This window comes from Aspergillus ibericus (genome assembly GCF_003184845.1).
Source record: "Aspergillus ibericus CBS 121593 unplaced genomic scaffold BO80scaffold_9, whole genome shotgun sequence".
Taxonomy (NCBI): Eukaryota; Fungi; Ascomycota; class Eurotiomycetes; order Eurotiales; family Aspergillaceae; genus Aspergillus; species Aspergillus ibericus.
In genome coordinates this window covers 11,682-25,159 of record NW_020292107.1, presented here as the reverse complement: position 1 = coordinate 25,159, position 13,478 = coordinate 11,682, and the positions used below count along the sequence as shown (strand labels likewise).

Sequence of the window (13,478 nt, the reverse complement as noted above, 5' to 3'; positions counted from 1 at the left end):
TGGCAAATTTTCAACACCATCCATTGTAGTGTAACGGCTATCATACCTGTCTTTCACACAGGAGATCGGGGTTCGATTCCCCGCAATGGAATCTTCTTTTTCTTTTCCCCTTCCTTTTTGCATCTCCATACGGTCAATTAGGACTTGCTCAATCCCAAACGCTGACAAGGTGGCAACCAGAGCATGCCTCTGTGTCTGGCCACCCCTCAAACCCAGCCCTACCACCTCCCTTTCCCGCCTTCCAGACCGCCATACAACTGCCATTATTCTGCCCGATTATTGATAAGGACTGATAAGCCCTTTCCCTATTTGGGCCAAAACATGGGGTGAATATTCACATCGAATTCACCATGGAGACTGTGAAAAGACTTTTACACGATGTCTCTATACTGTCGATAGTATCTACCTACCCCACTACTACGCCTCCTCTCTATTCTACCTCCCCTCCATCTTACCGTACTGTCTATCATCACTAGTATCTTCTTATCCCGCAATGAGTAGTGGTAAGCATTCTACAATCCCCCCCATAAAGCAATTCTCAACCTCGCAAGGCAAATTCAAATGGTCCCGAGAGAACCTCATCTCTTACCTCGGTGGCGATGAGAACGATCTCAATACCGTCAAAATCGAATTGACCAACCTGCTCCTGGACCATGGCATGATGCACCGCTCCTGCGCTAACCTGGAAGGTAGAGTCCAGCAGGAGAAGTTCATCCTATGCAATCTACCCAAGATCCATCCCTATGTCCGGAGCTGCACCCGTCAACGCTTGCAAGGTCTCATGGGATTGGTCAGCATCATCAAGAGAAACTATAAGTCGGGAGAGCGGTACAAAATAGCTGCTGCGCGGAGGAGCCAAAGCCTTCAGAGCGGTGGAGAAGAGAGGATTAATTCAGAGGGCGAATTGGATGATAAGGCCAATGTTATCACAGCAACCAATCCAGGCAAATCAGCCGATGAAAGGTCTGTTGTTGCTGCTGAGGCACTAGCCCTGCATGATACAATCGGAGAAATATATACCGATCATAGCACTGTTATTACTGAAGCACCTACACATGAGGACCCCATTGTCATCGCTTCCCACGACACTGTCGAGACAGCATCCACCACCACATTTAATCCCATCGAACACCGCCATGAAGGCTTCCTCGGCGCTGCTGAAGAACAACCCCTCCCAAACGAAGTCCAGATGACGTCCACCAACAACCGCCTCACCTCCAACATCAAAACCGAAGCACGAAACCCACCCACAAACAAACAACCCCCAACCTCTGACTCCAAAAGCTTCAACCTCAGCCACAGCTTCCTCACCCGAAACATCTGGGTAATCAACGAAACCGACCCCACCAGGCACGGCTTATGCACGATCCAAGAGCTACGAACCAGTCCACACCATCCCAGCGAGCGAATCCCTAATCTCAACGATCTCAACTTCATTGACTGGATCATCATCATCAAGGATCAGTGTGGATATGACGAGACCATCCATCGCTTGGAGTATCGGCCTGCGTCTACTGTGGCTCCTTGGGAGTCTGGTGAGCCGTTGACGGTGCCGGTTGGGACATTGAGTCAGTGGCGGGGTGCCCTGAATGCACAGTTACGGGATAGGCTGCATACAGATCCGGTGTTTTATTTGATTTGGAAGTGTGAGTTTTACTTTCTTTTTGTGTGGTCTTGGGTTGTTGGGGTGGGGAGGGGAGGGGGTTTGTTGTCGTGGTTTTTATGAGAGCCTTTCGATCATGGTCTTGGTGGTTTTGATTGATGGGGATGGGGATGCTAATGGTAGTAGGATCGTACTCGTATGTCTCGACATATCAGCTGCTCGATTACGATCTCGATCATGGCAAGTGGAGAGGCAGGACGAGGAGGTTTTACTTCGAAATAGTGGTTTCTCGCCTAAGAGATGGCAGTAGCAGCTGGGGAGAATTACAAAAAAGGTGATATTACCAATCAACACTGCCGAAGCCCTCATGGCATGTGATAATGTTTAACTACATACTCCACCTATCGCTGTAAAAAAAGATATAAACATGGCATAAGATACAAAAATACGAGATGACGAAACATGCTAATAGAGCAATACCACAAGTCCATTATGACCATCATGCCTCATTCTCTGCCTTCTTCTGCGCCGCCGCTTTCCTAGCCTTCTTTCTCGCGGCAACCTCCACCGGGTCTGCGAAGCCATCGCCCTTCAACCAAGCCAGGGCCTTCCGTACACCCCGACCCTGGACCGCAGATGGCCGGGTCTCGAGAATAGCTCCCATAAGGGCCCACGCTAGCACGATGATGCACAATTCGCCGCCTTTCCAGCCTTTCCACAATCCGCGCTTGACACCCGTCTTCCACGCCGAGTCTACGGCCGCCCGGAAGAAGTACATGAAGATGCTGCGGCTGTTTCCGAGGAAGGCAAACGGTACGCCTGCGAGTGCGCCACTGAGGAAGAAACGTTTGGCGGGGAGCACGGAACGAGGAAGCAGACAGTTCCAAAGGCAGATGCTACCCCATGCGGAGCCGCTAGAGGCGGAGAGGATGGCTGTCAACGTGATGATTTTCTTGGAGAGTTTGTTGATTGATGTGATCGGTTCGGTCATTAAGGTCTTGATGTTACGTAAAGATAGGGCTAGAGTCACGGTGGTTAAGAAACGGGCAAGGGGTGGCACCGAGAGGAGGATATGATGCAGGAACGCCGTGCTGCAGCTGGGGCTGGTCGGGTGGAGCAATGCGCAGGACAGACTTGAGATAGCTGGATGGGCAGGACCTGTGATGGGTGCGATGGATGCCAGTGAAGACGGCAGGGTGTTTGGGCTTCCTGGATGTAGGATAGGCGAGGCAAATGCTCTGATAAAGGGTTAGCAGAGAGATCCCTGGGTAGAGGCAGCGGCTCGGACTTACGGCCACCGGAGGTTGGCAATACTGGCCAGCGAATCGACCACGGCTTCCTTCTCCGGCCATGGAATTTCCAAGGGCAAAGACTCGGGCCGACCACGCACATAGCTGGAGGAGAGCCTCAATACGACGTTTCCAAGCCACTGTTCGTTCCAGTCAGCATACGTTTCAGGTAAACCCCAGGCAGCTTAAACGAACCTTGGGTGTCGTTTCACGATCAAACACAAAGGCATGGAAGAGCTGTGCGCACGCAACCGGCATCAATAGCCAACTTCCAAACCACCCAGGTCGATTCTTGAACCAGCCCTTTTCATCCAGCGCATTGAACAGAAATTCCAAGCTACGAGTAGCCGTGTAGATGGCTGCTGTCAGACGGAGCTGATTCTGTGGACAGATTCCCAGCGCAAACCCCGCGATACTGGCTCCGACAGCGGGTGCATAGCGCGATGTCAGCGCTTTGGAAATGCGTGGGTTACGGTCTCGGAAAGGTCGTGCATCGTCTGTGCGGAGGTTTGCGCGCAGCTTGACGAAGAAGCGATAGAGGAAGCGGTGGAAGAGAAGAAGCAGCGATAGCGAGACGGAGAGGCGGAAATTGGGGGAGCGCACAAGGGAGGTGCGCGATGCTGTCTTCCTATACCGCGTGCCAAATATTAGCTAGGCCGATGACCTCATATCTTAGACGGACATGCGGGATAACATAAGTAATGGAGGGAACTCACTTGGATAGGTCACCGCGGACCCTTTCGGTCACGATGTCAACGAGTTTCAACAGGGAGCTGGATAGGACCAAAACGCGTAACGAGGCCCGGACCGCGGCTTCATTGTGTTTATTTTTGGAGCGAACGATAGCCTCAAACCTAGAGGGCGAAGGGAGCTTATTCCGAATGGCCGAAGGGGAGTGCTGGATGGCGGAATCGTGGAGCAGCTTGTATTCCTTGGCGCTGAGGGAAATGCGGAGAGCGTTGCGAACCACCGGATGGAGGTCGGGGTTGGGCGTGGAGTCGGGCGCCATCGTGCGGGATTTCCTAGCGGGTCGTCGGCGGGGTCTCAGCGATTCATGAAGCTCACATTATGGGAGACACGGAATAGCGAGACCAGATGCAAGGGACGGAGAGAGGAAAAGAGAAGAAGAGGAATAAGCTCGAGCGTCCGGCGGATTTCCAGCTGGCGGTCTTGCGCTCGTGACCTCGGCTATTTCTCACTATCACCTGCAAATACCGCAACCGGTCAAGAGTCCATACAACAAAGGAGTAGTTCATATTCACCATCTATACCGCGGCCATTGCACAATGTAGAACAATATTATTACCATGAAAGCAAGCCCTGGCCGTCCATGTTCGCATCGCGAATACACGACTAATGGTACCCGGGGAGAATGAAATAATGCTACAAAGAAGGGAAGAGCAAAAATGGGAAGAATAGAAGCAAAGCTGAAAGAAATGGATCGATGAATGATGCCATGCAAAATCCCTTGCCATGAGTTGCGCCATGATAAGACCCCAGAAAACACAAATGGCACTACAAGAGAATCACCAGAAACTGCACCATCCAATCCAATGCTGACAGATGTTCTCGACACTGGTGGCTTGAGCGAGAAGCTTGTCCACCTGGTCGCTGACGTTGAGTTCCTCACTCTGCTTGAAGTCTCTTCCAGTCAACTTCTCCTTGACTCGGGCAAGCACCTGGAGTGCCCGTGCGTTCTGTGCTTCCCTGGCTTCGTTGGGAATGCCCTCTTGCGCATCCAAGATACCACCCTCCAGAATGGAAGGCCGGCGGTGACGGGAGAAGTTGCTGGGCTGGACCCCATGGTCAAGGTTGATGTTGGAAACGACCGATTGACGGCGCTCCGCGGAGAATGGCATCCGGTCTGGCGACTCGCGAATTCCCAGACGCCAGTTGATCAGAGGGTCGTGGATGAACTAGAGTATTGTATATGAGCAAAGCCCTCGTCAATGGAATAGTAGGGCTGCAATAGACTTACCGCTTCCAACACTGCCATCAGAGAATCCTTGTTCTCTCTCAAAACACGCATAACGGCCTCGCAAGTGATGCGGTAGCTTCCTTCGATGTTGCTGACCTCCATGGCAAACGTCAACATACGGGTCAACCGGAAAGGCACCCGCTCGGGGTATTTCTCGCGGTGCATGGCCACCTCGAAGCAGTCACCAAAGTCGATATGGACCACTTTGCCGGTAACCCGATCCAGAAGCAGGTTAGACGGATGGCGATCACCCAGGCCAAGTATATACCCAACCATGGACATGACACCGAGGGAGCGCGTGTAATTCGTGCGACGCTCGAGCCAGGCCTCGGAGCTACTACTCTTGAGCCACAGGACGCGATACAGGTCCTTTCCAGTGGTGTTGTCCATGGCGTATCCAAACACCTCCACTTTCTGCATCAGGGTGAGGTTGTCATAGTCAGGTGCCATTTGCAACATGATGCGGTGCTCGATGTTGAGCAAGATGCGTCGGCTCTCCCGGTATTCCTTGATCAACGCATGTAGGGTGTCACTATTTGAGACCCATCCCAGAATGCCGGAGCTCTGGGACAATGGAATGGCAGGGAACCGTTGCACGGACAAGTGACGTTTGAAACTCTCTCCATCATTATCAAGGAGGGTGTTCACCAGGCCGAACAGCTGCATGACTCGCTCGTCTTGCCGGATATCCTCGTGTCCCTTAACACAATACATGTAGGAGTTTCCGTCACTACCCTTCAACGTCATTCTTCGCGGTCTCTTCTTGGTTTGCAGGACGTGCAAGATAGGATCGAAGCTGAGGATGCGGATGATGGGTCTGCCGCTTTGGTATGTACCGGGAACAGCAAGGTCAAGATCAACACAGTCTTTGAGTTTAGGGGAGACATATTTCAAATCAAGCGTAGACAGCTGTGGAAGCTGCCGGCTGATTTTGCGGAACACCGTGTAGTAGAGATCCCATGCTTGGTTCAAATCGCCGATCTCTTCGGTCTCTCGGTAAAGCATACAGTAGTGCTTCGCCTCCGCAAGATCGCGACCGAATGCCTGGGCAAAAGACACCTCACGCAATGTCTCGGCTCCCTTATCGAGCATTTCGTGTAGAGGCGCTAGAGTTGCAAACATTCCTTCCACGTTGTGATCGCCAAAGTAAAGTCGAGAGGCTTCTTCGAGGCCTTCATGCCAAAGTTCATGCCACAAGACCGCAACTCGAATCAACTCGTGACTTACGACATCAGCTTGCTCCACGAGTTTGGCACTGTGCTGCCGCATGCTGTCCATGATGTTGCTGGCGGATTGCGATCGCCGAGCCACGTTAGACTTCATGGCAACCGTCAACGGATACACCAAGGCCTGAGGATGTACCTTGCCAACCTCCGCCAGTAGCCGATGAACCGCACTCCGTACTCTGATATTCGGCTGATTGATCCGAGCTATAAGCTGGGGAGTGACTGCAAGCCAGGTATCGATGTTAACTGCTGTGAAGCCCTCAGCAACGACGCTGTTCACTTCTTGGTCACCACCATGGGTGAACCAGAGTGTCAGCAATCGCAGCGTGTCCTGCAAAGATGACGTTGAGGATAATGAGATGGACCTGAGAAAGCCGCGAAGAGCAGGTATCACGTGCTCTGTCACAATATGGCCAGGGACCATGGCCATTGTCGTGCCGTCTCTGCTGGCTTGGCTAGCAATGGTTGTAACGACTTCAAAGTTGGCCAAGGCCCATGAGTGCCACGCCTTGTACGAGTCACGGTTGTATTTGGTTGCAGCAGCATATGCGTTGAGCACTTCACGAACATGCTCTGGTCTCCAGTCGCCTCGTTGCAAGGCTGTCTGCCATTCACCTTGTCTGAGATAGCTCTTGGCAAGTAACCTTCGGAATTTGGCAACGTCGCCGATGCGCTCACGCAGCCCCATGACATCTGCGTGGTTTGCATCCGCAATGCCGTTGACACCGTTGACACCATTGACCCCGTTTACCCCATTATGATCCGATTGCGACATCATGAGGGCGTTGAACCGCGTGAAGTCTTCCGTGAGACCTGAAGTAAACTCTTTTAGCATTTGAAGTGCTTCGCGTTGGCGTCCGGTGGCCCAGTTGAACTTGAGCCGTGCATAGGTAACTTCCGGGGGAGCAATTGCCCGTGTGCCGTTGCTGTCAGAAACAACGGTTTCTAGCGATGCGAGCGATCGCTCGGCAAGTCCCATCCGGTTGGATTTGCGACATAGGTTGGCAAACTTGATCCACATGTCGAGATTTTCTCGAGGGGATGTGACAAGTGCTCGAACCTTGAGCATGCGCTGCCACACCTCCACATTCTGCTGGCACCCGAGCAGCCGTTTGTTCCATGTTTGTCGCATCGACTCCTGCTTCTCGGGATCACCAACGTTCTGCTTGTATGTAATAATCTCCTCAAGCTCAGCAAGCATCTGGACACGCACAACAACATTATAGGCACGGTTATATGACTCTCCCAACAATGCCGAAAGTTCGGTGTCCAAACCGTTGCGTGCCTTTTCGATATACATGCTTGCCTCATCGAACTGATTCCGATGAATAGCAAGAATGGCACCGAAAAAGGATCGATCGGGCGATTGCTCCTTCATAACACCAAGATAAGAATCCATCAATTCCCACTGGCCGCGACCCCAGGCGGCCGCCGCCGCGAGAGGTGCAATAGCCCTGCGATGTTCGAGGGATGCCTGGTTCCATTTTTCCTGGGCGAGATCAGACAAGACCTTCCACTCCCCGAGGGCATGAAGACACCGCATCTTGCCCATTGTGACCCCGAAGGAATCAGGATCGATTTTTTCGCGCCGTTTGTACGCAGCGAGAGCTTCCTCCCAACGCTGAAGCTTCTCAAACCATGTTTCTTTGAGTTCCACATCCCGGTATGCTTGTGCCTTCCGCAGAATACCAATAGCGGCATCGGATTGCTGCAGTTGATTGTTGATGGTAATCAAAGCCTCCACCGCTCCCGAGTTCTGATCTTGCTCAAACTCAAGCTCCTTGTAATGTAGAGCCTTCGCGAATGCATGACATTTGGCGGCATACTTGCCAAGGGTGCGGATGTCGATGGGAAGGGCCTTGTCGTCATGCTCCATGAATTCCGCTAGGTTCAGAAGGACCTGCAAAATTTCGGGAGGAATATTCGGTGAGGTGAGGGCCTTCTCGATGGATCGGACAAGTTCTTCTTGGTATTGGTCATACAACTCAGTCCAACAAGACACGAATGCCGCGTTGAAGAGATCCCTTGCTAGTGGTTGGTAGATACCAGCCAGACTAGCACATGCTCGCAGGGCGGGAGAAGGCGATTCTTTCAGCAACTCCACACTGAATCGTCGGATCCATTCCTGCCAGTCTTCGCGAGTAGACTTCTGTGAGGCGTCCCAAGCATTCTTCAAGTGCTGCTGGTTGACAACCATCTTCTTTTGCCCGATCTCAGCGTAGTTGGTATCATCCGCCAGCGCGGCGTAATTTTCATCGGGATTAAGGTCTTGCGGAAGCGGATCTCCCTTTTGTAGCTTGGTTACCAAGATGTGGTAGTTGACATGGTTTACCTGGTGGTATTTGAGAACCTTGTTCAGCAGATGTATGTAGTGATTGAAGTCCTGGCCAAGCTGGAAGATAAGAGCGCAGATGCAGTCCATAGCAGCTTGCCGCAACAAGCGATCGTTGCCTGCGACAACCCGGGACAAGGAATGAACCATCAAGGACGCGAAGTCTGAAACATTGACCTGTCGCGAGAGTTTGGTGAGGGTATCGATTGCAGACTTCCGAATACTCTGCGGGTTTTGAGATCTGTCAAAGAGGCGCACAATAGAGGGAACGATCAGGTGCATATATTCTTCTCCACTTGTACCAAATATTAAGAATGTGTGAAGTATCTTCTCTGAAGGCTGACGACGTGGCGTGCTGTCCTTCTCAAGGGTGTCGAGCATCGGGGGTATGAGACCAGCAAGATATTTCTTAAATTCGCCTTCCAATGACTTGGCGATTGCCTCCACGAGTGATAGGATTGTGGCCTGAACTTGGTACGATGCGTCCCAGAACTCGCGGACGACCTCGATGATCTCAGGCAAATAGGCTCGTATGTGTTGCCTCACGATATTGACCAGGATGGCCATCTGATTGAAGTACGATTCAAGGCGACTGGGGGGTGATCCCCGGATGACGGATATGAAACCAGGGATGATCTGCCCCAGGAACGGTACACATTTCAGGCCAAGAGTTTTGAAGATCGTAACAATGGCATCAATGACCGCAGAGTGATACTGTGCAAGAGAAGTTTCACGCAAAATGTTCTGCATCAGCGTGTTGATGACAACAGTAGGGTAATACTCCTCGCTGGATGGCGTGAGCCCTTGCATGATGAGTGCAACATCAGACACAGACTGCACCTCATTGATGTGATGAACCACCGGTGCAGTCTCGCTGATCTGCTGGTATTTGTAGGGATCCAGTGCTCCAAGGATACCAAGTAATTTAATAGTCTCTTTGCGGAGAGAGCCAGTCTGCTCGGTCTTAATGATGTTGATGAGCACCGCGAGAAGGTGGGAATATTCGAGGTAAGGGTCAATAACGTAGCCAGAATTGCTGGCCAATTGGCCTAGAGTTCTCAAAGCCGCCTCTCGCTTGGCATGGGAAGAAAGATCCTGTAACGCATCCAGGATAATTGGCATCAGCTGTGGCAGGTATGTCTTCATTTCAGTTCCGCCAACGTTTGCAAGTTCACCGACAGCCCTTAGCGTAGTTGAGGCAACACCGGGATTTGAATCGGTTGCCTTTGGAAGCAGTGTGGTCACCATAGGATCAACGTAGGATCTGATAAGTTTCGTTGCATTCGAAACAAACAGGCTGATAAGTTGAGCACTTTCTTCCTTTTGACGCGCAGTGCTTGCGAAACCAAGGCTAGTCAGGAGGTTAACAAGGAGTTTGCGCAGCGGAGGGAACACATAGGCCGGGTTGACACTTGAGAGGCGACCGATGATGCAGATCGCAGCCTCCCTGACGGGGAATACTTCATCATTGACTGCCAAAAAAAGACATCGTATGTTTTCCGGCCTTGCCAGGTGCCGATCAAACTTCCGATCTAACGACCACAGAACTGTACGCCGGATCTCAGGGTCGGGATCCCCGACACCGACTGTCAGGAGCTTATCGATAACTTCACTGACGACTTGAATTGAATGGCTGCTTGTCTGGTTGATAATCGGGTCGTGGACAAACAGCTGGCAGCAAGTAAGCGCCGAAGCCTTTCGGATCTCAGGATTGTCATTCTCGACATAATTAATTGCCACGTCACGGACAAACTCATTGAGTATATGGCCCGAGAAGTCGAAACTACCTAACGTGTGCAGTGCAAGCGCAATTTCTGCGTCGGAGTGCAGCTCCTGAGGAGCGAAGTCTCTAGCAAATGAAGGCATCGGAGGCAGCCTGCTCTCCGGACATCCCAAGGGCCGAAATGGGGTCCCATAGAGGATTAAGCTTAGCATATCCAGCAACTTCTCTTGAATTGTGGGCTTAATGGGCGGAATATAGTGAGCCATGTCGACCAGCGCTTGTGTAAGAGACTCGCTTAGCCCGCATGCGAATATGGGATCAAGCAAAGCTTCCATATATTTGCTAAGCGCCTGTCCTACAGCCAACGACAGCATGCTGATACACTCAAACATCGGTGCTTCCTTGACAGCAGCGCGATTCCGTCTGCTGTATGTTAGCCATTATGCAAGCACGTCCACGGAGAGTAAAGGTTCTTCTTACGCTTTCATTGCAAGGCCCTCCCTGATGTAAACGATGATGCCATCAAGATATTGTGCAATAGCGACACCAACGGCATTTGCAATCTTTCCAATAGCGATGAATGCGGAGTTTCGCTCTTTATCTCTCTTGAGCTGCGCCTGGAGATAAATCATGAATCTATGGAGATACGTCTCTGTGAAGTCGAGTGGGGCGTAAGAGGCGAGAATTGGGATCGTCAGGACGATTTGGGTGCGAATCTTCGGATCACGATGGTCCTTCAGACGGAGGACTATCTCACAGGCGTTCCGGTAATGCTCGTTCATGAACATAGCGCCCTTCAAAAGAAGCTCCTTCAACACCAAAAGCGAGCCGTGTATCCAATCCACGTTGCTCGATTTGAGGCCTAGAAGCGCTTCCTCGTATATTCTCGCAAACCACAACTGTCGCACCTGCATGTCTCTAGCGGCGATGATTTCGAAACATTCACTAACCGCCTCCGCTGCAGTTTCCCGTATGAGGACCTTGGGGTCTCGCAAAGCGACCCATATGAGCTCGAAGATCTGCGAAACGAAGCCGTAAAGAAGCGTTGGCGAGCCCTTGGCGAGCTCCCGAATAACGAGCACAGCAGCAAATCGGCGGCTCTCTTGTCTTTCCGACTGAAGAGCTTCTAGGGCAGATTGTATTTCGCTCTCCACCAGCTCCGCGGTGAGAGCTCCGCCCGGCTTAGCCAAGCGGCCAAGAGCCCTGGCCGCATATACCAATACCGCATTGTCGTTGCTGCGGAGGGCGTTGCGCAGATAACTAGCAAACCGAGTCGTCTTTTGTGCGGCGTCCACTCCATCAAAGTCTATCAGGCGGTCGAGGGCTAGCAGGCCACCGATCTTTTCATGTGCGTCATTTCCGGTCACCACCAGTTGTGCTATGCGCTGGCTAACCGCATTGAAAAACTCAAGGAACCTCTCGGGAGACCAATCTGGAATAAAGACGAAGGATCAGCGCCAGCCATTATGTAGTCCAAAGCGACAAATTACCTCGAGAGATAGCAACAACGTTGTCATAGAGCTCGTAAGCAGCTCGCACCCGTGTCTCCTCGTTCTTAGACTTCAACTCGGTGAAGAGCCGTTGAGTAACGTCCGTGATAGGACCTGCTTGCGCCATTTTTGCGAACCACACCCCAGGGTGGACATTTGAAGTCAACCTCTAGGGCATGTATGATGACACAAAGTGAGCATGGGCAAGAAAGCCGTTGGCGGGCGGCGTTGAGCGATGCGGGAGGTGAGGTCGAGGGCGTTCGGAAATCGTGCACGGACCAACCGTATCTGGCCTGGGGCATCCGAATGTGGCGGCTGGGTTCCAAGGTCGGGTGAGGTGTTTCCTGCCTCCCACCTATACATTCACCGTCGCTGGTGATTATTTTTGCTGGTTTTATAATTGGTTGCTGGTGTCTTTTCAGTAGACTATTCCCTTCGTACTTTTGGCACTCCTTTCTAGGAGGTGACCAGCTCTATCGCCGATACGGCCCGACTGCAAGTACAGCTTCTCTCACATTCCTGTCCCCCCATAAAAGGTCCTATATCTCCATCCTTGCATAAGCGGAGGTCTTCTGATGCCTGAAATCTGTGCCCTATCTATATGTCATGGGACTCTCAAACGTGAGACAATGCAGATCTTAAGCCACAAGCATACCCTATAGCTAGCATTGGCCTCATGGGGTCGCGCGCCCGGGTATCACTTCCTGGCTTCGGCATGTTTACGCTACAAGCGTAAGCAGAGAGTCGTCTGCGCGCATGAATCGCAGGCCTTGGGACACTCTGTACTCCGTAGGTAAGTACTATTTTCTTACGGAGTAGGCTCCGCTCTCTGTCGAAGGATTTGCTTTTTGTACAGGGTTCGTGGAACCTTCTCTTGTCCTCGGCGCTCATGCGCTCGTGTCTTGCAGACACGACCTTCAATACCTGCCAAACTATGCTGGAAGTGTCAACATTCAAGTAGGTGTTCATTATTGACATCGTCATCATCTATGGTGGCTGTTCCTGTTGGCTGTACTGCTGTCAAAGAGTCGCACTGTCCTGCTGTGGGGTTTCCAGCTTCAGAAAAAGAGGTATAGATCACCTATTGGGTTGTTGTCAGTCGACAGGTTTAGTCTCCGAGGTCACTTGAAAAGCACATCGGCTCGAAAGGGTGTAACAATAGCCTAGCGCGCTTCTAGAAGCCTGGTCTATCTCTACATAAGCGCTACTAGACTACAGTCCTTCGGGAGCATATGAAAAAAACATAAGCGAAGAATCAGCTGAATTCAAAGCTTGCAGCTTACCATTAATAACAGGCCTAATGACGCATGCTTATCGGTAGGCTATCATGAAGTGAGCTATACACAGGCCGCCTGGACCCAAAAAATGTGTAGCCGGTACAATGAAGATTATATGTATCCCATTGGCTTGAGTACCATTCACAGCAAGTCGCATCAATTCAGCTCTGATTTCGGTCACGGCGACATCAAATGATAGATCACGCAAGAGGCGACAAAACAAACAGACAGCTTGAGCAGTACTAGGATTTAGGCTGGAAAAACTTTGCCATTCGGACCTTTGCTCTATAAATACTTAAGAGCTGGGCGTCGGAATAACCGAGTAATTAGAGTTACCTCAAGTCATATGGTAGCCAGACCCGATCAACATCTGGAAAACTCTATCTATAGATAACACAATACTATTTAGCCTGGTGTGATTGCAGTCTTGCGGGACATTTGGCATTTTCATCCTTTTATCGCCAAAGGGGACTCAAGCATTATACTTACAATTCTCGATTTAGGCCGCAGAAATCCGAACCAATGAAGAGACCCATTCGCCAATGTCCGAGCGTAAGGTA

At 51.4% G+C, this 13,478-nt stretch overlaps 3 protein-coding genes and 1 non-coding gene across 4 annotated transcripts; 2 read left to right on the top strand and 2 right to left on the bottom strand.

Moving 5' to 3' along the window:
* Positions 1–19: 19 nt before the first annotated feature.
* On the top strand, positions 20–91 carry BO80DRAFT_t95. The gene has a single exon. It is a non-coding gene; the product is annotated as a tRNA-Glu (tRNA).
* Positions 92–493: 402 nt separating this feature from the next.
* BO80DRAFT_488272 (uncharacterized protein) lies at positions 494–1,650 on the top strand (the record flags this gene model as incomplete). Its single annotated transcript, XM_025723569.1, has 4 exons — positions 494–503; positions 552–963; positions 1,030–1,535; positions 1,646–1,650. 4 exons carry the CDS (start codon positions 494–496, stop codon positions 1,648–1,650), a joined length of 933 nt encoding a protein of 310 aa, XP_025577718.1.
* Positions 1,651–2,102: 452 nt separating this feature from the next.
* Positions 2,103–3,901, bottom strand: BO80DRAFT_349900 (uncharacterized protein; the record flags this gene model as incomplete). The annotated part of the gene is made up of 4 exons (XM_025715520.1): positions 2,103–2,841; positions 2,896–3,032; positions 3,088–3,520; positions 3,609–3,901. The coding sequence occupies 4 exons, from the start codon at positions 3,899–3,901 to the stop codon at positions 2,103–2,105; spliced, it is 1,602 nt and encodes a 533-aa protein (XP_025577717.1).
* A 517-nt stretch (positions 3,902–4,418) lies between these two features.
* tor (putative TOR pathway phosphatidylinositol 3-kinase TorA) lies at positions 4,419–11,768 on the bottom strand (the record flags this gene model as incomplete). Its single annotated transcript, XM_025715512.1, has 4 exons — positions 4,419–4,808; positions 4,871–10,574; positions 10,632–11,583; positions 11,642–11,768. 4 exons carry the CDS (start codon positions 11,766–11,768, stop codon positions 4,419–4,421), a joined length of 7,173 nt encoding a protein of 2,390 aa, XP_025577716.1.
* Between the last annotated feature and the right edge of the window lie 1,710 nt (positions 11,769–13,478).